At 38.6% G+C, this 24,515-nt stretch overlaps 2 protein-coding genes across 2 annotated transcripts in view; both read left to right on the forward strand.

Annotated features, from left to right (window-relative positions):
- The window catches only part of il2rb (interleukin 2 receptor, beta), a 12,862-nt gene extending 9,198 nt beyond the window's left edge, over positions 1–3,664 (forward strand). The window contains exons 8-10 of the mRNA XM_014012845.1: positions 320–425; positions 1,656–1,722; positions 2,942–3,664. Coding sequence (XP_013868299.1) covers positions 320–425; positions 1,656–1,722; positions 2,942–3,664 — 896 coding nt within the window. The remainder of the gene's footprint in view (positions 1–319; positions 426–1,655; positions 1,723–2,941) is intronic.
- A 12,245-nt stretch (positions 3,665–15,909) lies between these two features.
- c1qtnf6a (C1q and TNF related 6a) lies at positions 15,910–20,244 on the forward strand. The gene is made up of 3 exons (XM_014012861.1): positions 15,910–16,225; positions 17,402–17,608; positions 19,434–20,244. Exons 2-3 carry the CDS (start codon positions 17,410–17,412, stop codon positions 19,979–19,981), a joined length of 747 nt encoding a protein of 248 aa, XP_013868315.1. The 5' UTR covers positions 15,910–16,225; positions 17,402–17,409; the 3' UTR covers positions 19,982–20,244.
- The last annotated feature ends 4,271 nt before the right edge of the window (positions 20,245–24,515 follow it).

Below are 24,515 nucleotides of genomic sequence, written 5' to 3' on the forward strand. Positions count from 1 at the left end.
CTTTTTAAATGGAATTACTGAAATAAATCTACTTTTTCATGATATTCTAATTTTATGACCAGCACCTGTATAAGACTTAACAGTGGGCGGAGCTTATTTACACTGTCCAGTGTTGATAGCTCTTCCTATTTTGACTTTTGCAGCTATCCTTGAGGCACTAATGACTTGTGACATTTGTTCTTCAGCTCCACCTCTCCAGGCTCTCTTCCACCTGCTCCCTATTCTCACTACAAATAAAAATTTCATCTGCAAACATCATGACTTGTAATAAATATCTGTTAATCCCCTGCCTAATACATGTTGCTGTGGTGTGTTTTAGACTGGTGGCTGGATTGGACCCATCAGCTGGTGATGGGAATCTTTCTTACTTTGTGTCTCATCATAGTTGTGGTGATTGTCCTTTACAAGCGCTGCAAGAACCACAAGTGAGTAGAATGATTGTTTCTGTGTTCTATAGAATCCCATTCTGACAAAATTAGGGCATTGTGTAATACATAAATAAGAACAGAATGAAATAAACTGCGAATCTCATAAATCCATGTTTTATTCAGAATAGAATTTTCCAGGCTGAAAGTAGATCTTGGATGCCATGACCTTCAAGTGGCACTGGAACAAAACTGGTCTGATTCTTTTCTGAACATCACTGTGTGGAATCAGGAATACTTCCACCAATTATTATCTGTGAACACAGTTCACCATGCCATCTAAAAATACAAGTTAAAGTTTTATCATGCAAAGAAGAAACCATACGTACTCCTCCATGTTCTCTGTACCGAAGCGCATCTGAAATACACTGATTTTGAATTTTTTTTTTTTCGGAAACCACAAACACCCCATCCTCTAGTGGTTCACAACCTGCTTTCCCCAAAGCCCCCTTCCTTACTTCACAACCAAACTGAGCCCCCCAATCCCTCACTATTCCTTACCTATCCCAAAGATGTGTTCAACCTTTATCTCTTCATCTTCAAAATAATAAAGTGAATGGTTACAAAATTTTATTTTTAAAAATAAAAAGAGTTATTCAGTTTTAATTATTCAAATAAACTTGTTTTTGGGATTTTTCTTTTTATATACAAACAAATTGATATTTTCACAGCCTCTGAGCAGATAAGGGTATGGGACCCCCCTGTGCTCTCTGCTACCCCCCAGGTTGGGAACTGCTGCTCTATACTGAAGAGGAGATAACTCATTCAGTCTGTTATCAGCATACAGTTCAAAAGACTGCACCTCTCATGGTATGGGGGTGCATTAGTGTCTGTTTGCCAGCTTACACTTTTGGAAAAGTGCCATGAATGCAGAAAAGTATGGACAGATTTTAGAATATCTGCTCTCATTGCCCAGATGATGTTTTTCAGAGAGGACCTTGCTTGCATATTTCAGATACAGTTGTTCCCCAAAATGGTATATATTTTTAGTTTGAACACTAAATATGTTTTATATGTTCTATGTGGGGTCAGGTTTCAGGTCCCTCTTGCAAATGAGATCTGGATCTCAATGGGATTTTACCTGGTTAAATAAAGGAAAGAAAGAAATATGAATAAAATATGGGTTTATGAGATTTGCTAATCACTGTGTTTTATGTTTGTTTGTTTGTTTTTTACATTTTACACAACACCCTAACATCTACTGCCCTACTTGTGTTTTGTTTTTTACAGATTCAATGGGAAACCAGTACCTAACCCCTCAAAGTATTTAGAAAATATTCACAGTGGAAATCAAAAGGTAAAAATCTGTTGTTTTGTCTACCATATATCTAGCTCATATGCTTCATTTAGCAGGTTATTTATCTATTTTTCAATATTAAAGGGATCCACGATTAGTTGCAACATTAAATTTTATTTGATAAACATTTATTTTAACTGTAAAATAAAGACTGTAAAAATACTGTAGGCTGTTTAGTTTTGTAAATTTTTTACATATATTTTAACACGGACTGAGTCATTTTATTTACACCAAAGCATTCTGGGTAAATGATGACGTGGATAGGTCCTCGGTGTGAGTGAGCTATATCCACCCTGAAGGTTAATCTTGTACAATATCTGATGATTGACTCTTTTAAATGAAACCAGAGCATGACAGAGAGGAGAAGGTAGAAATGATTCAGTTTCAGTCTACAACTGAAAATATGGATGGAGGACAACAGAGCTGCTTCATGGAAGAAGAACCTCAGCTTAGCCTGTTAGCCTTTGTGCTAGCGCTGACGATATATATTGCCTTATATGTATTAGCTCAGTGCTAGCGCAACAAACTAACAGGCTAAACTGAGGTCCTCCTTCCATATTTTCAGTTGCAGGCTGAGTCATTTTGTGTTCCCCTCTCTGTCATGCGGATGGAGGACCTCAGTGATGAGAGGAGAATGTGTAGCGCTGAGCTAATACATATATATGATGATAGTGTTGGGGCTAACGCTAAAGCTAACAGGCTAGGTTGGGGTTCTTCTTCCATGAAGCAGCTCTGTTGTCCTCCATCTATATTTTCAGTTCCAGGCTGAGTCATTTCTACCTTCTCCTCTCTGTCAARGCTCTCTGGTTTCATTTAAAAGAGTCGATCATCAGATATTGTCCAAGATTAACCTTCAGGGTGGATATAGCTCGCTAGCAGCCTCGRACCAAGGACCTAAACACGTCATCATTTACCCAGAATGCTTTGCGTGTAAATAAAATGACCCCGTCTGTGTAATGTATTTTTAAACTTTTAGTTTAAAAATTATAAAAACTAAACATCCTACAGTATTTTTAGTCTTCATTTTACAGTTAAAATGTATGTTTATTAAATAAAGTCTAATACTAACCATGGATCTCTTTAACATCTCATATTTTATGTTTGTTTTTGCTGTTTTGCGACATCTGGATTTGCAGATTCTGTGTTTGTATCCAGAGAACTGAAAAAGTTTGAAGTGTCAGAMTAGTTATGTTACTCTGTTTCCTCCTTTATTTTGTAGAGCTTGTTGTCAGAATCTGAACTGGTCTTCGTTCCGCCATGCGACCTCATCTCCCCAGTGGAAATCTGTGAGGAAGCCATCGTCCCCTCCCTTTCTCCGTCCTCCAGCCCCAACAGCGCCCTGTTTCATTCCCAGAACTACCCCACTTCTGACTCCAGCGGGATTGTCTACAACTCATCCTCACTGTCCAGCTTTTCCAACATGGGTTACTTCATGTCCGGCTCCTCCGGGCACTCGTCTCGAACCGATCCCCACCTGGCATACTTCACGTACAACGAACCTTTCCACACCCTGCCCACCGCCCCCCATTCCCCACTGCATGACACGTTCTCCTCTGGTTTGGACTATGAGAGTCTGAAGAGGGAGCCAGAGAGTCCAGATTCAGGTTTTGGCATCATGGAGGAACAGGAAAAAGATTTGAAAGAGCACACTTCTCCCTTAATCATCTTTTCTCTTCATTTGCCTTCTCATACTCATCCCCCTTCCTCCTCCCCTCCTCCTCCTCCTCCTCCTTGTCATCCTCCTGCTGTACCTCAGATTTTCTCTACCAGACAGGATCTGGATGTATCAGAGACTGCTGCTGCTGCTGSTGGTMGTGGGAGCTCTGCTGCTCAACCTGCTGCTGCCATGTGCAGGTCTTCCTCCATGCCAGTAGAGCCCTTTAAATCAGACTATTTGACACTTAAAGAACTACAGACAACATTCAGCAATAAATCCATCTAAAAGTAGTAATTTAGTTAAGCTGCTTGAGCTCACACCATAAGCGCACAAGCAACGTGCTAATGTGCATCTACATGATCTGATTGGCCTTTGGAGTTGGTTTAATTCAAGTTAGTCGTCACAGCTAATCAAACTTAGTCAAGTTAGTTAAAGATCGGACACAAAAATGCTCTAACAGGAAAAAAAAAATACACCACCACATAACTGGCAGCTTAAAAAAAACTTTATATGAAGTTGCGATTAAAAGCTACTGCTCAAATGGCTGCTGATTAAACTTGTTACGAACAGTTCAAAGTTGTAAAGCTAATCTCTGGCTAAATCATTTAGCTGCATACTTGGAAGAGACAAGAAGAAACTCTTGCAAGAGGCATCTGTGAAATATTTGTACATTAAAAATGTACAGTATTAAGGCAGCTTAACTGTTAACCTTTACCACATTATATTATTTACTAGAAGTAATGTGTGATGTTTATATAAAACGCTAAATAGGGGAGCAATATAAGCATTATTAAGCTTAAAAGCTTGGGGATCATTTCTATGTCCCCCAGAACAAGGTCTGCACTGTAATTCAGTATTTTTTATTTGTTTTAAAAGACTTTTTAAGGTGGAGCCGAGCATCTTCCATGATTTCATAAATAACCCCGGGATAACATAGGTACCGGGGAACAAAGGTACTTGAAAAAATATGAACTTTGGAACATATGTACTAGGTACTTAGGAACTTATGTAGCAGAGAACATAGATACTGGCGAATACAGGTACCAGAAAACATAGGTACTACTGGGGAACYTACCCATATTAGACAAACAGGTATGGGCCAGGTCTGGCTATGGTAGCACTGTTTGCAGGATGGCATTCCACAACTGGCCTGACTGTGGTTTGGTACAGGTGGTCCATGTCTATTTGTATCATGACTGGCCCTGTTGTTATTGAGCATATGTGGGCGCTGACCCATGCCTGGACCACCTTTGGTTAAACTGCATCTGGGCCACCAGAGGGCCATCAGTGGTATCTGGGCCAAGCGTTACTGTTCATGTATGAACCAGAACTGGGCCAGACCACTTTTGGTATGTGGGTAGATTCTGAGGAACATAGACCCAAAGTTTGTCCACAGCACTTACTGCCCAGCTTTTGCTTTAATTTTGCTCTGTGGAAAGTTAATGAATAAATATCTTGCTGTAGTGGACAGCTTTTTAAATGACTTCAGTTTGGAGGAAAGAAGGTTAATACTGACCAAATTGGCAAGTTAGCAGCTAAATTTAATAGCGCTGCYCTCATTGCTCATCTTAAAACAATTCCAGTCTTCAGAAACAAAGCAGTTTATGGAAAAAATGTTTTTTATCTTTGTCTCTCAATTTATCCTTTCAGTTATTAACAGCAACAAATTAGCACTTTTGGCAGATTTACTTTTGCTAAAATAAGCATGTAATAATAAAATAACAGCAGTGTAATGTTTGTAAAATAAATGAAACATCCAAATTTTGAGGTTTGACTTGTTTTAAAATGGGAACAATCCACTTTGGTCTTAGTGCTAGCAGTGTGCTCCACAGTCTGGTCAGACTTAAAGTTTATTTCTATAAAGTTGAGGTTGTTGTAGGGGTCACCTCGAGTTAAATTATCAAGGAAACTGRCTTGGACTCTCAGTSCTCTGATGGGCCTTCGAAGGGACAAAAACTCTGCTCCACTTAGAACTGAATMTAGGCCACCTCAGGTCGCCTTAACCWTTCAAAGAGACATTCTCTTCCRTCTAAATCAGATAATAAACAGAAGAAWCTTCTCTTATTTGATTTATTGTTCTCTTAACTGAAAGTATTACYCATTTTGATAATCAGAGAATGTTTATCAAAGTTACAGGAGAAYAGAGGACAGATCTCTTTTCTCCCTATGATTTCAGCTATGTGTGGTTTTTCTGTGGAAAAAAATCTTATTTAACTAAAATAATCTTTATGGTTTAAGTTGATGAAATATCAATGTTTTACTTGTCTGAATCATATTGGCAAATGTTTGAACTTGAAGCAATTCATTTTTCTTTCAGTTATGTTTTAAATCAGTGCTCATCAGATAATTAAATAGGTCATGAAATGTTTTGTTCTGAACCACACAMCAGCAGCAATAATCTTTGTTTTAGTTTCAGGAGGCACAGCAAGTTCTGACTGAATCTAACARTTTCCTTGATAATTTCTTTTCTAATCTAATCTTCAGGAGGGCGGAACTTAGATTCTCTAATCTTTTAGAAACTAACAGTTTCCGCCCYTCCAGCAGTAAGGTGACAGACCACCGTCAGTCACRGTYACAGCTAGATTCTCTCCGGGGAATCAAAAGCTGAAAACTGTGTCAGGTTTGGCCCCTTCACGCCAACAGGGAAACCTCACAGTGTGGAAAACCAACGCCTGGTTTATCCACCTTCAGAAACTCTCCAGACGGAAGTTTTATTCTGAAACCTGGGTTCCAGCCGCGGCTTTGTCTTCTTCTACGGTTGACGTGGACGCTAAGCGAGTCTGAAAAACATGACTTGGGGTTCCCTGTTCGACTATCTTGAAGACAGATTTTTCCAGCAGCGCCCCCATCTACCTGACAGGTGATAGAACATCATCTCAAGGTAAAAGCTGGCTGTGTGACGTCGATGTCTGAACGAAGCTGAGTATAGAACGGTCCGCCCTTCTGGTTAAACCCACATTATTTAAGATAAAAAAGTATAAGAAAACTAATACCTTTCTTCCTCCCTTTTCTTAAACTCTTCTTTGCCAACCCTAAGATACAGCCTCAAATGTCCGGTATTTAACATCTATGCTGATGTTTGAGTTTCTATTTAAGTGGGGTTAACAATTAAGAAGTTAACAGCTTGTTATTGTTGGTCCCAAAACTTTTATAGGAAATTAATTGTTCACAATCAAGTGTACTCTAGTGATTTTGTATGATTTGTAAAATAAATGATCGCATATTGTGGTTCAAATCAACATTCACTGACTGAGAGTTACTTCTTGTGTCCATTCATTTTGCACCGGAGAAATGTTTACCCAAAATAAGAGATCCCTTGCTAATTAAATTACGCTTATAACCTTGTTATAAGAAGTGTAAGTATAAACCCTTACATTGTTCAAAGTTGCAACAAGTTAGATATTGTTTGCTGTAAGTTCAAGACATAAAAGTCCTAAAAGCTAGCGGCAAACTAACAAAACACAACTTTTTACTTATCTCTTTAAGCTTTTTTGTTGTGATAAAAATTTTATGTAAGGACAGAAAATCAAATGCACTTAAACATGTTGCACATACAGTTTCCTCTCTCAGGTATTGAAACAGAAAGTATTCATGTTGCTTTTTTGTTATTTGAATATAAGCTGCACATTCTCATCATTTCGCATCATGATACATATTCTCTARGTGTGCAGAAGTACCTGGGAAACATAAAGTGTGATTGTGTAAATGTTACCAAAACTCGCACCATGTTGCCACAGAACTGAGTTGTGATGTTGTGGGACGGGATGTCATATCACCGACACCACCTACGTGRGGAATGAAGTCTCTGGAAACGTTAAACGGGTTTATTTGCCTTTACACTGATCTAAAGAAACAACTGAAAACGAGGCAGCTGGCTGGCCATGTGTCGTCTTCAGATCTTTGTTTTCTGACAAACTGATTTTATAATAAATGTGCAACTGGTCCAATTTTCTGACTGCAACTAAAACAYATTCAGGAGCGTAAATATATGTTGTAGTTTCATAAATCAACAAGATGAATGATTTACGTTCTTTTTTTTACACATGCAGCATGTTTCCGTTGCACTCCCTTACACGTTTGTAGAGACCAAACAAAATAAAAGCTCTGCTGGAAATGGGTCAACCTTGTGACTTCCTGTGTCGTCGTGGAACAAGGGCTGAAGTGTGTGTGTGTGTGTGTGTGTGTGTGTGTGTGTGTGTGTGTGTGTGTGTGTGTGTGTGTGTTTACATGTCCTGTCAGGTGGTCCTGGTGGTGTATGTGTGAGAGAGAGAGAGCTCGTATTAGAGTGTGGTTTGACATTTAGCTCTGACACAACCAGCAACATCCGCTCACCTCACAGACATTTGAGCAATATTTAGCCATGGCAGTAAAGAAAACACTCGGCAACTCGTTTTCAGATGCAGCTTTTAGAGAAAGTCACTACAGAAATGACAAAATTGAAACATTTGTGTGATTTAAATAAACTGTCATTAAATTTAAATAAAACTAAATTTATGGTATAGGGAAATAAAAAAAATACCTTCAAGAACACAAATAAAAATAATGATTGACAGCATTGAGATAGAAAGAACAAAAGAAGTTAKATTTCTGCGTGTAGTATTGGATCATAAAATCTGCTAGAAACCASAAATTATTCTTATAAGAAGAAAATTGGCAAAAAGTTGTGCAATACTCGGGAAAGCTCAACACACACTGGACCGTAAAGCATTGTTGATTCTGTATTCATCTCTTGTATTGCCATATCTGTCTTATTGTGTGGAAATTTGGTGCAACACAAATGCAACCTACAGCCACTTTGCAAGCTACAAAAGAGAGCAGTCAGGATAATTCATAAAGTGGGGTTTTGGGAGCACACAAACACACTATTTGTAAAGTCAAATATTTTAAAAATTTTATGATTTGGCTAAATTTAAAACAGCACAATTTATGTTCAAAGCAAGTAATACAGAACTTCCAGGAAATCTTCAAAAAATGTTTTGTGATAGAATGAGTGGCTATAAATTAAGAGGAGGGTTCAAATTTAAAAATCAAAGTGTGCGAACCACGAGGAAAAGTATGTGTGTGTCTGTGTGGGGGTGGATTTATGGAATGGATTAAATGTTGAACTGAAGCAATGTAAACATAGAAATCAGTTTAAAAAGATACAAAAAAATTCTTTTGAGTTGTTATTTGGTCGATGTTGAGGGCATTTAGAGATTAAGTGAAACACTGGGGAGTTAAATAAGCTATTATTAAGTTTTGCTGTAAATGAGATAGCTACAGTATGTATGTGTGTGTAAAATCAGAAGGTTCACAACAATAAAAATCAAGACTGTATAACTTTTTTTTGAAGAGTAAGAAAGGGGTAGGAAAAAATAAGTCTTTACTTCAACCTACTCCTTTTCAATACAGATGGTCTTGTAAGATGCCGAATCCAAAAGACTCATGTCTGTGTGATAGATATYTACAKATTTTTTGTTTGTTTGTTTTATCTGTTTTGAAATAAAGATATTTTCATTCATTCATTCATTCAAATCAAATGCTCTTTTTTAAGTTTTATCTCATGATAAAACTCAAATAAACTGTATGCTAAAGCAGCAGAACTACTCTTAGGATTTCAACTAAGCAACTCATTGCTCCTGTTAAGATTAAATGTTTCAGTTGTAGTTCTTTTTATATTTTTATTATTTAGTGTGACTGAAAGGAAGCCTGTCGTTTGAATTTTAAAAAAGTTCAGTCATCAGCTGCTGCTGAAGGTAAAAGAAAAAGGATCATGTTTTTGTGTTGTGTTAAACTACCTCGAACCACTGAACAGATAGAAATGAAACTCTGAATATCATGTTTGAGTATCRACTGGAGTCAACCCCCTTCAAGATGTCCACCACAGCTGCAAAGAGTCGACTACTGAGATGTGTTAAAACTAGAGAAGACCAGAACATGGAAGTTGAAGCAACGGAAATTGAAGAATTGAATTGACTGACTGGCTGCAATAAAATGTTAAAGCGTCCCCTCTGACAAAAACAAACAAAAAAATCAGGTAATGTTTTTGTTATTTCTTTAAACTGTACATTTAATTTAATTAGTGAGTAATTGCACTTTATTAATCCCTTTATTAATGTTGAAATTGGTTTTCTGCATTTTTCCCATTGTACATGCAGTGTTGGGCTGCCATATAAAGTGTCCAGGGTGGGGAAAATGAGGGTTACACCCACATTTTTATTGTCYGTTTGGGGAGCTGAATTTGCAGCTGTCCAATTCGGCTCATCTTCTCTAACCTCTGTGTCACCACTCCCAAAGTAAGTTTCAGTCACCGTTTGAGGCTTTCAGAATAGGGTCATGTGATTGACAGCAAAACAGAGGGTCTTTTGTATTGATGGTACACCAAGTGTACAGCTTCCAACAACATGTCAGCAGCTGAGAAACAGAAAGTTTGGCTTCAATTCTGAACAAAAAAGTTGCAAAGAAGCAYAGATGTTTCATCCAAAATTTTTGAAGTAAACAAAATAAAAACAAAAATGACTATAACTTAATTATTTTTACAGAAATTGAAAAAACAAAACAAAGTGATTTCCAWCTAAAACTTTGACAGTTGCACAAGATATGCTTCTGGATTTTGTCATTGACTATTGACGTCAACTCAAAAGGCAGTAAAAATCTTTGGCTTGGGGTCAAACACATGAGACTGGGGCAGGGTTCAGTGGAYCTGGCGACGTTTTAGGTTAATTCTCCACGCTGGAACCGATCCAAGACCCGCCAGAATCCAGAGACCATGGGCCTCATGTATAATGGTGCGTARYCATAAAAAAGTTACYTGTTTTGAAGAAACAGCAGTGTTTCTTCAAAACAGATCCACACCATTGGAAGAAACTGGAGAGTCTGAACAAAGTTCAAGTCCTGATCTRAGWGAGGGARCTGAGACCAGATCCAGATCSAGCTCAAAGCCAAAAAAAAAGTCRAAAGAGAGACTTTCAAGAATCAAGAAATGCTGATCATCACAGATAAAATGGTGAATGAGKTCAGAGGCTTCTGGAACAATAAAAGTCAAAGTTCTGAGTTTGGCTGATAAAGTATCTGACCTCACAGAGAAGATTCTGGAAATCACAGCTGAGTATCCAACTCTGAAGATGCTCATCATTCATACAGGAAGTGATGAAGTTATGAACCGACAGTCAGAAATCCTGAAGAAGGATTTTATTCAGCTGCTGAATGGAGCTAAAAATCTCAACATGGATGTGTTCATCAGTGGGCTCATTCCTACAGCCAYAGGAGGAGCTGAGAGGTTCAGCAGACAGTTTGCCCTTAATGGTTTTTTGGGAACGTTCTGTGCTGACCACTCTGTGAGATATGTGGACAACTTTGATCTTATTTGGGAGAGACGACATTGGTTCAAGTCTGATGGAATGACTCTGAATAGACTTGGATCAGAGCTGTTAGTTTCAAACATGAAGTATTTCCTGAAACAAGTTCCAGCTGGAAACAACAGAAAACAACAGCAGTGTGATCAGCTGACGTCTGAGGCTGAAGGACAACAGAAGAAAACTGAGACACCAATGGAAAACAACGTGCAAGTGGCTGATAAGGAGACTGAACCAGAACCAGAACCACAGAGAGAGGAGTTACTTCAAGCTGCTGAACTTGAAAAACATCTGGTTTCATCATCATTGCAAACAGAGGAACCAGAAAATGTGTTCCCCCYACCTACAAGTGAAGAAAAACTGACCACTTCTTCTTCACCAGAGGAACCAAAACCATCAACTSAGAATGAGAATGTAAAACCTACATCCAAGAAAAAAGAATACAGGATCGGAGACCGCTTTGAAGACCCTGTGAAACGAGAACAGGAGCGTTCAGATTATCGCACAAAGCTACAGAACCTTTGGATGAAGAATAAAAATAAATGGACAGAGAAGAAGAAACAAGAGTGGAAAGAAAACATGAGTCTTGTCCCTGATGATGAATATTTTTATGTGTGGGAGGATTAAAATTGAATGTCTGGGGTTGGGAAATGTTTAGAAATATCCTGATGTGACAACAGATGTCATTTATTCTCTTTATAAAGCTTTCATAAAATTTCTTATAGTTTTGACAAATGTTATATATGTCAAGAGAGGGATTGAAGAAATTTTGTAACTGATTAATTGAATATTAGATTCAGTTTTGTATTTTATACTTTCTGATCATTTCAGCCTGTAAGGTTAAAATAGACCAAGAGTTGGTGTGTGTTATCATGCGTTCTTTCTTTAGTCTAAACAAAAATGAGTGATGTTCTGACGTCTGACGTAAAAGGTAACACCTCCAAGGGTGTAACCAGGAAGAGATGTACATTATAATAAGCTCAATTCATTATTATAGTAGTAAAAAGTTGTCAGTGTTTTGCAGAGTGTCTGCTCAGAGCAGAGCTCTGGTCTGTTTGTTTTGATTCAGCCCAAGGTCTGACTGAGGCCTGTGCTGCTGAGCGCTGAACCTGATTGGAGTCAGAAGATTGAAAATAAAGTTTTAACAAGAAGTCCAGCTGGATTCCTGTTTATTCGGACATACCATTTTGAACAACGCATATTTTTTCCTACAGTGCTATAGTTCATTTTCCATTTTAATGATTAAGTCTTGAGCACTCTTCTTCTAGGGTGTTAGGTATGTTATGTTTATGCTAGCCTGTAGTTGTGTATGGAGGAAAACTCACTGCAAGGCAAATTTGTCCAATGATGTGAAAAAGTAACCTGAACCTGGGAGAGTGGTAGAGCTACTGCTCCTCCACATCGAGAGGAGCCAGCTGAGGTGGTCCATCTGCTAAATATGCCTGAACAAAGGGTATTTGAAGGACAAAGATTTTGATAGAAGCTAAAAAATCGTTATTTAATGCATGATGCCCTTAATGAAATGATCTAAAAGTTAAGCATGCGCAATCATTTTATTTTTAGTTTGGCTGAATATTTTCAGAAAAGTCCTTTGCTTCGTGGTGATTCGTGTCATRAAAATCATGCACCGACTCCCCATCTGGTCTCGTTATAAACCCCAATCACAGCCGAACATGTGACTATAGCTGTCAAACCTCACAGGCCTTGTTTTGAATCCAGCCCGGTGGAGCTGAAAGGTGTGTGAAGACAGAGCAGGCTGTCAGCGTCACGCTCTCTGTGGAGCAGTGTTGTCACWGCGGCCACAAACACCACAGGGAACTAAATGTTCCTCATAAACATCTGCTTAAAAAATACAAGAGAAAAATATCTCCCTGATTATTTGTTCACATAATTAAACTAATTAAGCAACATCACTGTGATAAGATGTGATTAACAAAATAATAGCATTTATTTCAACCAGTGTGCATACATTTTCTTTTTTTAGACGATGAGACAATAGTTTGGTAGAGAAACAGGTTAGGTTGTGGTAGGACCAAATATTACTCATTTACCACATAATAAAAAGTAAAAATCATATCTGATTTCGTTTTACGTCTGAGTTTTTTTCTGTGGCTTATGTTTTATGAGTTTTACACCTCAGATCTTTTCGAAGTGATGAACAATCAGTATCTTAACTGTTGTAAGACGCTCTTTGAACAGCCTCAGTTTGGGGAACATTTGACCACCATCAAAGTGATTTACTCCAATTCCTCCTGATGCATCTCAATAATGCAGGTAGGACAAAAACAATGAGTACAGTAGGTCCTCTGAGAGAGTTATTTTTTGTTGAAACGTTTCTTCTGTCGACCAAAAGACTTTTTCAGTCTGAGGACTTTCAGATGAACACAGCCTTATAAACAGTGCCTCCACTTAGTGGACAGCAGGTTTAATGATGATGACCAAAACTGGTGTTCATGTGCAAAAGAGGACTATCAGCCTGATGATTGTTAGGGCCCTGAATATCCCTGTTGTTACCAGGGGGCTGAGTCATACTTGCAATAACGACATTGTAAGAGGGGAGCAACTGGACATGAAGACCTCCAACCCTGTTTAACAACGGGTGTTGTTTTTTTTCACAAAAATGGCTTCCTTTACTCCTCTTAACAGAGCAATCTTCTCTATCAAGAAGAACATCTTCATCCCTGAAAGAGTGACCGCTGACCTGTAGATGAGTGTAAACTGCAGAGTCCTGGCCTGATGATGTAGCTTGTCTGTGTTGGGACATTCTTTTGAACAGTGGCTGTTTTGTTTCTCCAATGTATAACTGATCACAGTTCTCCTGACACTTCACAGCATATACTATATTACTCTGTTTGTGCCATGGGACTGGATATTTGGGGTGAACCAATCTTTGTCGTAATGTGTTTTGGGGTTTGAAAGCCACTGGGAAATCATGTTTAGAAAATAAACGTCTCAGTTTCTCTGAAACTCACACAACATGCGGAATGACCACCGGCCTGGCTCTGGGTTTGACGTCCTCCTTTTCGCCCTGTGGCTGGCTGGAGTTCTGTTTGGGTTTCTTGTCTGCTTTCAGGAAAGCCCAGTTGGGATAAGCACATCCCAACTGGGCTCAAGAAATGTGTGGGCTGCTGCCAAGACGAGTACAAAGAAGTCTGGATTAGAAATAATGTGTTCTTCCATGTGGGGGATGCAGCTCCCTGGGATAGCACCAGGGTGTGGGGGCTCAGAAAGCTGGAGGGGAGATAGATTTAAAAAAAGCAAATATTGAAAAAAAATTAATCTAATTCAAGTTTTAAATCATTATCATGAAAATTAAATCTGTTTTTCAATCATTTATTTAAAACATAATTCATAATAATACACTGAAATCTTTCACTTTTCTTACAGAACATATTTTGTAGTATTGTTAGTGGGTTAGCGGGGTGGGGGTGGGGGTGGGGCATTTCATAAAGAACTTTAGAAACCCCTGTCCTACACCAAATTTGGTGAGACTACAAGAGAAAATTCAATAATTTTATTGCAGTTCTGTCTCCAACAGGAAGGAGTTTGCAGGAAAAAAAAATCTGCATTTTCAGAAACATATGTTTCAAAGACGTTTCATAAAGCTACACTGAGCTTCACGTTTGTTTTAAAAAAGACTTTGGCGTGATGTTTACCAACTCACATCTGTACCTGCTTATGACACACGCACACAAATAAAAACACCAACGCACAAACCAGTCCCTCTAATTTTCAAATGTTGATCAAAAAAATAAAAAAAAACAACAAACTACAAATATTTGTTTTGTTCATCTAAATAATCTACTTATACTTGGATGACTTTGCTGTCTTGGCTGAGTCGTATCCAAATATGGCACGAAATGACAACTAGAAAGAAACAAATACTAACTTTAGATGGAGAGTGGATGTTTTCATGATGTTACAATGTATAACGGGGGTAAAAACGGAGTCGTTCAGCTCATGTTACACAGCTTCAGCAACAAAAATGAGGCACACTAAACTGATTTGCTTCTTTTTTCAACTTCATTTTTTTCTGCAGTAAACTGTTTTGTAACGTAAAGTTTCTGACTTAAAGTATTGGGGGGGGGGGGGAGTTTGCTTTCAGGATGTATCTGTGAGGACTAGGTTTGATTTAATTCTTACATTTGTCTCATTTGTCTGGTATCTGGGTGAGAGTGTTGTTTTTTAAAGGAGGAGCCCATTTTATGTAATCTGTCTGAAATGTTTTTTTTMTTTGTTTGTTTCCTGCCACAGTCAATTATCCAAGAACATAAATATCTGTGGTAGAAGGTTTGGATCTGTTTTGTTGTGCTGCTTATAAATCTTCACACTGATTCTGAAACTAAATAGATTTTAAGGCGACGTGTTTCCTCTATTTCTCTCAAATTCCTGAGGTCTGCATGAAATTTCTGCAAAATGGTTTTATGTGAAAGTAGAGCTGGATTATAGTAGCAAAGCAAGCAATGCAATATTTTTATTTTTTTATTTTTAAGTGTTGTTTTCATGAACCCAGATGAAATTTTCAAGATTTATTTCAGGTAGCAACAAAGAATGAGCGCCCCCTGGTGGTTTAAAAGTCCCACCTCACCACATTTTTCTGCCTGAAGAACAAAAATTACTTTTGTTGATTCATGTTCTAACCTTTACTTTGTTACTTTGTGTTTATCTTCTTTTTAAACATAAATTTTATTTTTTAAATCAGAACAATCGATGACTGGTACATCTTTAAATCTATATCTATCAGCTAGTCGAGCCTGTCAGAAATCATCTTTATTTCTCCATAGGTTGTACAAAGAGATGCCTGCAACAGGTTAGATGTTAGTTGTTTATAACACCTCTAGAGAACCTCACTTTGAAGCATCTGAACTATAAATCTGATGTAACCCCTTGTACTGTATATTTTTTGACATTCGATTTTAAATTGAATTGACACCTTGTCCTAACCTAAACATATATTTATTTTAATTGTGATATTTTAATGCTGCTTTTCTTTAATTTCCCCCACTTTAATAAAAATCAAGCCTCAACACAAACCAGAGCAAAACATTCCTGACCTCTGATGTTTTTCTTTTTCCTACTTTTTTCTACTTTCTCTCTCTTTTTTTTCTTCTTGCAGCTGAGCCAGCGGGGGGTTTTGGAGGGCTGCAGGAATTTAACGGAAGGGCGGACTCCTGAGGGACTGGGGGGGAGTTTCTTGTCCTTTATCCCACAATCCTTTTAAGTGTTTTGTCTCCTTTTTTCCTCATTATGAACACGATCAGATCACAGCTGCATGCTGCATCTAAACAAAAAGCAACCAAGTCCATTTAGGCAAACCTGCTTCCTGCTTTTGAAAAGACCATTCATTATTTTTTCCCCAGGCTGTCAGAACCTGAGGTCAGAAGTGGTGAAAGCCCACATGAAGGAGGACTCCACAGACAGAAGGATTTCTGCTCCAACAGACGAGTGGATCTGAGGAAAGAGAACATCTGGCTGAGGAATCCTCAGAGGACTGAAGCTGCAGATTAACAAGGTGAGAGAGTTCCTCATCCAGCTGCAGACTTTTAAAGACTTGTTGATGAATTTACATGAAACAACCTGATGCAGTCTGCAAGAGTTTCTATATTTTTGGGTTAATGCTGCTTTATTCTGTGGTCTACATCATTTGTTACATAAGAGCCGGATATTAAAAGAAAGAAGCTGTTATGTAATGAGTTGGGTCAGTAAGTGAGCCATGTAGAACACATGTAGGAGAACACCCGCTGCATGTTTCTGATTAAAAATGAGATCAGAGACAACCGACTGCAGCTATAAACATCCACACAGGCTTAATGAAAAAAACACAATCAGACTCAAAACCAACATTTATCTTTTTTTTTACTCCTGTTAAGAAACAGAACAAAGCGACAAAGTGAAAATCATTTCTGAACGCTCACATCGCTCAGAGCTCCTGGACGTTTACAGTGATTTGGACCTTCTGGTTGTTTGTTTGCACTTTCACACTTGTGTCTCAGATTCTGAGACAACATTCAACATTAGTGATGCTGGGATGCACTGGAACCTCAGAATTTGCTGACCAAACATATTTGGTGCATTGTGAAGGTTTTTGTATTTAAAAAAAAAGTAGAAAACGTTTACACAAAGGCCTGAGAGAAAACCAACTGGTTGTACATTATGTGAAAATACTGTTTCCAGTTTCCAGGTGAGGATGCAGAATAATCAATGTGAAATAAAAGAGATCAGCTCTACTGAAGGAAGGTTCTGAACAATTAATATCTTACCTGCTCTAGATAACTCTTTGAATGACCCCAGTTTYAAGAAACAGTTTCATWTTTTACCTCAGTTCATTCAAACACAGATTTATTGTTTTTACAAGACCGACAGCTCTTCTGAGAATTTAAAACTCCAGCATTTTCTGACTGCACAAGACATGCTACAGCTAACAGCTGCTGTCACCGTCTTGCAAACCCCAGAATCCTTATTTAAATAATTGTGACATAAAAAGGAATTTGAAGGTTTATAAAACAGCYTTTAGATGAACCTGAAAACATGTTTGAAACAATAAGAATACCTTTAATAAATAGTTAATAATAATGATGTTAATTAGTCTGCAAACACTTAATAAACTCTTCATAAGCAGAAACAGTGCATCAGTTAAAAGGACATTATCGCATTCCTGTAATGATGTGTGTCTCTGCTGTCATTTAAGGGACAGTTATGTCAAGTGTCCTCCTCGTCCTCCTGTCCCTCTTCCCCTCGGTGGTCTCAGTGCCCCCTCCCAGTGTCCCCACAGCCACCTGCAGACAATGCTGTGACCACCTMGGTGCGGCAGAGAGCAGCGGAGATCAGCCAAGTCCAGGAGAGTTCAGCAGAGTCCCAGAGATCCGCACCTACATCAATATGACCATACTGAAAGGTAAATAACGCCGACAGGGTTTAAACCAGTGTTTCCCAAAGTTGGGGTCYGGACCCAAAGTGGGGTCCCGAAACATCAAGGTGGGGTCCTGAAAAGATTTTTGGAATTAATTACATTTTTGTCTTAGTTGTTACAAAGGAGTGAGGTTAGTATATTTAAAATGGATGAATGTAGTATAAAAATTATTGTTACTATGCCCATGTTTAGTTGACCTGATACAAATGTTTATCATCCAAAAATATCTGGTGGCACAGGTCTCTGCTACTGTTATTTTGTGGGTCAAAAGCTGAAAAATTTTGGAACCACTGCACTTTGGTTCCCAAAGTTGGGCTTGGGACCCAATTATGGGTCAAGAAGCACCTTGAATAATCTCCAGAAATCAATTTAAAGGGTAATAAAATAATTGCTGATGTAATATTTTCCCTATAACTATTACAAAAAGACACAAAAAAGTATAAATAAGTATTTYTATTTGTGTACAAGCTGTTTAGGTTGTCAAAAAGTCTGTGTTTTTAGGGTTATTAACAAAGTTCGTGTACTCAGACCAGTAATACTGTATTTGGGGTCACAAGTTTTTGCCATGAATATTTTTTGGGTCATAAGTTAAAAAGTTTGGGAACCACTGGTTTAAACAACATGCAGTTTCATAAAGTGGCGATCTACAGACGCTTCGACTGGAATTCAAATAATAAGGATTTAATGAGAGTTTTTATCTGCTCCCACAGATTTGTGTGTGTGTGTCTGTGGAAACTTTGTTTATAAAATGAAGTCATCCAGTTCATCAGACAGCTGAGCCAAAATCCAACACAGTTTATTTTTTTTTCTTTTTGTACAAGTTGTGATAAACATTCTGTTTTGGAGGATATAATTGGCCACAGGAGATCATACTGACCTCGTTAAGCAAAATAACATCTGCTTTGTATTTTGGCTAAATGTCCACGAAGGTCTGAGACCACTGAAACATTTCCTGAACTGTAGGATGTTTGTGGGTTTTTCTTTTTGTAGAAAAGTCTCCCACTGCAGGATTTGTCTGGTCTTGCTGTGGAAGAACTCCACCTCAAAACATCTAAACTTCCTCTTCAGTATTACAAGTAGCAACACAAAATACAWCCCAACTGGTGTACCTGCACTCACCAAGTGAAAACATGGTACATATTGGGTACATCCCTCATACCTACAGGATATGTATCTGGTATTTTTTGCACACTAGCCTAGTAGTTATTTGATACATACCCAGTAGTTACCAGGTYTGACTCATAGCTACACAAATATGTATCTGGTAGGTACACAAAGTATCAGTAGTACAAGGTATGTACCTGGTACTTACCTGGTAGAGAAGGATAAGGAACACACCCTTTAAATACAAGAGAAGTATCCAGTAAGTACAAAGTACATACCAGCTATGTAGCAGGTGAGATTGGTAAAAGACACCTGCCAGATAAAAAGCACGGGTCACTCAAGTAAATAACAGGTGTGTACCTACAGGGTACACATGTAGGTACACACCTCTTATTTACCTGACAGTGCTTACTGGGTATGTCCCTGATACCTGCAGGATATGTATTTGGTACTTTTTGTGTACTAACCTAATAGTTATCTGATACTTACCTGATATATCTACAGGGTACCTGGTATTTACAGGATACAGCTAATTACCAAATAAGTACCAGGTTAGAACCCAGTAAGTACTAGGAACATACTCTGTAAATACAAGGGATGTACCTGGCAAATACTAAGTCCATACTAGCTAAGTAGCAGGTGCATACTCAAGTAAGTATTAAGTGTGTACCCTGGTTCAAGTACCTGGTACCATGTTTTCTTCCAGGTGACAAAGGAGACCGTGGAGACAGAGGGACTCCAGGGAAAGCTGGACAGGAAGGCCCTCCAGGCTCCCAGGGCCCCGAGGGGTCCAAAGGCAGTAAGGGTCAGGCTGGTCTTCCAGGAGACCCCTGTAAAGTCCATCACTCTGCCTTCTCTGTGGCCCGCCGTAAATCCCTCCACAGCAACGATGTCTACCAGGCGCTGATCTTCGACACCGTCTTCGTCAACCTGGARGACCACTTCAACATGTTCGAGGGCAAGTTCCTGTGCCGGATCCCGGGGGTCTACTTCTTCAACGTCAACATTCACACGTGGAACTTCAAGGAGACGTACCTCCACATCATGCAGAACGACACGGAGCGGGCCATCGTGTACGCCCAGCCCAGCGACCGCTCCATCATGCAGAGCCAGAGCCTGATGCTGGAGCTGCAGCTGGACGACCAGGTGTGGGTCCGTCTCTACAAGAGGGAGCGGGAGAACGCCATCTACAGCGACGACTTCGACGTCTACATCACCTTCAACGGATACCTCATCAAAGCCACGGTGGAATGAGAAACAGCACAAAAACAGGAATSAGATTAACCTGACACCCCGTACAGAAGAGGTTTCATCATCAAGTTTCCAATGAAGTGTTTCTGTCTTAAAGACCAAAACTTTGTGAAAGAAATGTTGTGTAGCATATAGTATATATATATATGTGGGCCTTCTTCCCCCTTTACTGTAGGACTAATAAAACTGAAGGAATTTTGAAGGAATGGGAGCCAAAAATCACAATATTTTAATGTTTTGCATTATTAAAAACATAATTATGAGTCTGCTGTGTTAGAAGATTTTTGAAGGACTTTAAATTAGTTTCCAAAAAGATGATCATTTTTTTACCCCAATATGAGAAACGTCTATGTTGGCTTCTGATAACTACAGTACATCAAGATGATGAATAGGGACAAAGAACTTAAGACGGTTGAAATAGGTGAAAAAAATTAACATTTTTAAAATGATCAGTTAAAAAGTGTGGACTGAAGATGAGTGAAAAACATGAATCCTCAAAACCATAATGTTTACGTCTGGCTCCTTGGAACTACATGAAAAATAAAAAATAAATTAAAATAAAAAACAGAGGTTGCTAAAGGCCCTGTCACACTAGACAACTTATGCCAACTTTTGAAACATTTTTTATGTCGAAATTGCTAATAAACGTATATTTGATCAATTTGTTAGAATTGCATTATGTGAACGCCGAAAAAAAGCTTCCTTTTGATTTTTTCAATTCCAACTTCAACATAGACATCTTTAAAATGTTCATAAATTGGCATAAGTTGTTTAAGTGTGACAGGGCCTTTAAGACGTTTGCACAGTTTTGTGTGGCTATTTAATACTTAGAGTAACTGAATGTTCTGTGAAAACTGTGAGTGCTGAATGACTGCAAAAAAAAATCTGAAACTGAACTGAAAGCTAACGTTAAAGGTCAGGTAAGTTGTAGTAAGGAAGCTAAAAATGGCAAAACATTGGCTCAACATAACTGTGCTTCATCCTTTGGGTTTGGGAGATACAGTACTCCTCCCCCCTGCGAAGATATGTAAGACCTAAGAATTACTGACAAGAACCAGTTTAACGTTTAACATGCAAGTTTGGCTGCAGGTAAAAGATTCCCTTAATATATTATACTGAGAAGGKGGTTTGGCTTGGGATTCTTGCACAGTTCCATGTTGAGACTTGTAAGCAGTCAGTGTCATAAAAGCTGGTTGAACAGAAACTAAAAGAAGTAAATCTCATTTACACGTACAATAATATTGACTCTGTATATAATACATACATTCGGTATAATGCAAGTAATAATGTAATGACCTAAGTCAAATTAGATACATTGTATTTTACTCAATGTTGACTAGAGGTTTTGAAGCCAAACCCAAAATTTGTTGTAGTTACTGGTTTTGACCACAGGAGGGCAGTGAAACTTTCCCCACTAAACATTATTACATCAACATTATTATTATTTCCAACTGCCTATAGTAATGTTAGCTGTGTGGGGTTTATTTCACTTCAGGTTGTGCTTCACAGCTCCAGCCAAGACACCTGAGATAACAGCTTCTCTTCCACCTGTTCCCTTCTGTCACCACAGATCACTTGTCTAATCCAGGAACACGGCACAAATATGCAGCATAATTTATGACCATTGAGCTCAAGAGACAGACTAAAAGGATCCCTTCATGCTCCGCAGTCTTTATTACTTTTTGGATGAACACCAACTCATGTCATGACATGAATCTGCAGGATTTACATTTTCTGAGAAAACAAAACAAAAACTCCACAGTCGTGTCGTCAACATGCAGTTTGAACGAGGTCTGAATGTGAAACCTTTGGTGCCGAGAAACAACAAAAATGAACTCATAAGCTTTATTTAAGGCCCTCAGAAACAGAGCTGTCGCTAGTTTAAAGCAACATTTTTTAAAATTTCAATAAATAAACAGTAGTTTTTTTAGAAGCCATTCTATCTTGTATTTTTATTTGTTTGCAATTACAGGCCAAGAAAACAACTCTGACAGTGAATGAGGACAGAAAACAGAAAAAAAACAACTATTTATACAACCAGACTCACAATACGAACACTGTTGAGGTGCTGATTGATCACATCTATACGGCACACAACAATACGACAATCTTTTAGCACAAAATCAAAACACAAATTTTATTGTTTTTCCCTCCACACTGATCCGAAAACTAACATCCAAATAAGGCATAGAGACGACACGTCACAAAATCCTGCGAGGTGGATGGMACAGGTTAAACCCACTGAACACAAAACACAAAGGGCTGATAGGAAACGATAACAGTTCCACTCAAAAGGCTTCAGTTTTCTTTTGGTCCCGGTAAACGCCAACATGAGACAAACATGTCCCAGAATATCAAATATACCGTGCTGTGTTTCATACAGCTTGCACTGTTTTGTAGTTTGAGTAAAAACTAAGTACTACAAAAATACTTTTTTTTGCAGTGTAAACTTTTGCAACCAAAGGCACTATCTTRTCTTCCTGTTTCCCTCCTGTAAATCAGCTCATTGCCTCCTTTAACTTAATCGTCTCAGTTTGCACCAGATTTAAAGATTTTCCWACTATGCTATCATCGAGCCAGCAGAATCACACTCTTTGCTGGCTTGAAGAAAGGATGCTACAAAAACATATTAGTGCACCACGTAAAAAAAAATACAATAAAATAAATAAAAATGCTTGTCGCWTTTTCAGGGGGAGAACAGACATTGCAGATTTCAGTCCAGTGTTCATTACTGCAGTTCTTATGTCCCGGCAGAAAAGATCAAAAACACTGACGGTAACCAAAACTGCCTTTTATATAAAACAACAGAGGCACGCCCGTGCATGTAGAGTTAGTAACCATAAGAATGTTTAATCTTCAGTTTGTTGTCTCAAAACACAAGCTGAGACCAGTTAATCAGGTTTATGAGACTGTCTGCCGCCCACTGGAGCTGCTGTGCTTCTTTACGCCCAGGCTACATCGTGGCCAAATCCAGCAAGCAGCTTTAAAAAAGGTCAGAAAACGAACCAAARACACACTGAACCTGATGCCGAAGAGCTCAACCAAGCATCGGTTTTATGCAACGTAAAGATGGTGTGTTTTGAGGTACAAAAGAGAGAGAAAGTTTCTGCTACGGAGTACGAATTATCACCATAAAAATCCCTTTGCATTGCACTTAAACGAGAATAAATTACTGACAACACAACACCTTGTTGGATTAAATTGTCTAAATCTCCTGAGCTACAGCGCACGTGTAACTAACAAGATACTTCCTGTTAGGAGGTAGACTGATTGATCAGTTAGGCCTAGTTTTGCTCCTTTGAAAACATTTTTTCCCTTCAGTCGAATCTTTGCATATTGAGCCAATTAAAAGACAGACAATGTTGTCACAACTATCACTTTATGTAAAGATGTTCACGTGACGAGGGAGTTTTTTCTRGCACATCATCAGCAGAATCACTGAAAACCGTTAACCAGGAATTTATGCTARTTTTACATTCTGCTATTAATCTTTACTGAGCCTGAAAACAGGGCTGTTCATATTTGTGCCTGCTCAAAATGTGAAGGTTGTGTTGTAATGAACATTTGGTCATTTTTGGGGGTACAGCGGGGGTGACTGCATGCAGACAGGCTTTTAGTTAGAGGGGTATCATTTCAACGCCCTCTTCAGTTTTGCCCCATTTCTGTGTAACGATGCCTTCAGGGTGCCGTGCCGATCTCTGGAAAACAAAAACACACTGTGTTTGCACAGATATTTCTCTGGATCAGTTACATTTGCCCACTGGCTAAAGGCCTCTTCATGCTCCTTTCGAACTGCTGAAATTATTTCTCATTGTTGCAGTTGCGTGACAAAAATCACATCATTTTGTTCGCAGATTCGAGTTTTCTGCCTTTTTTGTCACAATCCTCTGCATTAAAAATAATTATGGAATTGATCGGAAGGTTGTGGGAGTGTTTGTTTACGCTGAAAGTGCTTGGATTATGCATTTTACTTCAACTACTTGCTTCCAAAATTAGACAGTTGTACCTGGAAGCAGGCATTTATAGTCAAATGGCCAAAAACACTTGGATAAGTTTAATACAGACGTTGTGCACMGAGGAACCTAAATGTGGAGTGTTATATACTTTTGTTATATACAGGGTTCCCACATCTTGGTCAACATCAAATTCAAGGACCTTTCAAGGACTTTCCAGTACAAATTTCCTCAAATTCAAGAACCACGCGCAACAAACAATTACCTCCTGCTACCACAGAGTGTTACCAATAAACAGGTTTAATCATATAAATTCTATGAAAAACTGGGACTCAATGAAAGAAAGTGGATTAAATGTWRACCCTACATTCATGTCCACAATACATGAACATGTAATTATGTCCTGGGAGGTTCAGCAGCTCAGTTTGGGAGGAGGGGATGTGAACATGTCCAGATGCTCAGTGAAGGCAGGAGGAGATGTGGTGCTTCACCTGGGCTCAGAAAGAAAGACCCGCCCTACTCTGCTCTGATTGGATAAAACTATGACAATGGCTCACGTTATTTGTTGAAAGTCACGTCAGTTT

The sequence above is a fragment of the Austrofundulus limnaeus genome, unplaced genomic scaffold, assembly GCF_001266775.1.
Source record: "Austrofundulus limnaeus strain Quisiro unplaced genomic scaffold, Austrofundulus_limnaeus-1.0 Scaffold96, whole genome shotgun sequence".
Lineage (NCBI taxonomy): Eukaryota > Metazoa > Chordata > Actinopteri > Cyprinodontiformes > Rivulidae > Austrofundulus > Austrofundulus limnaeus.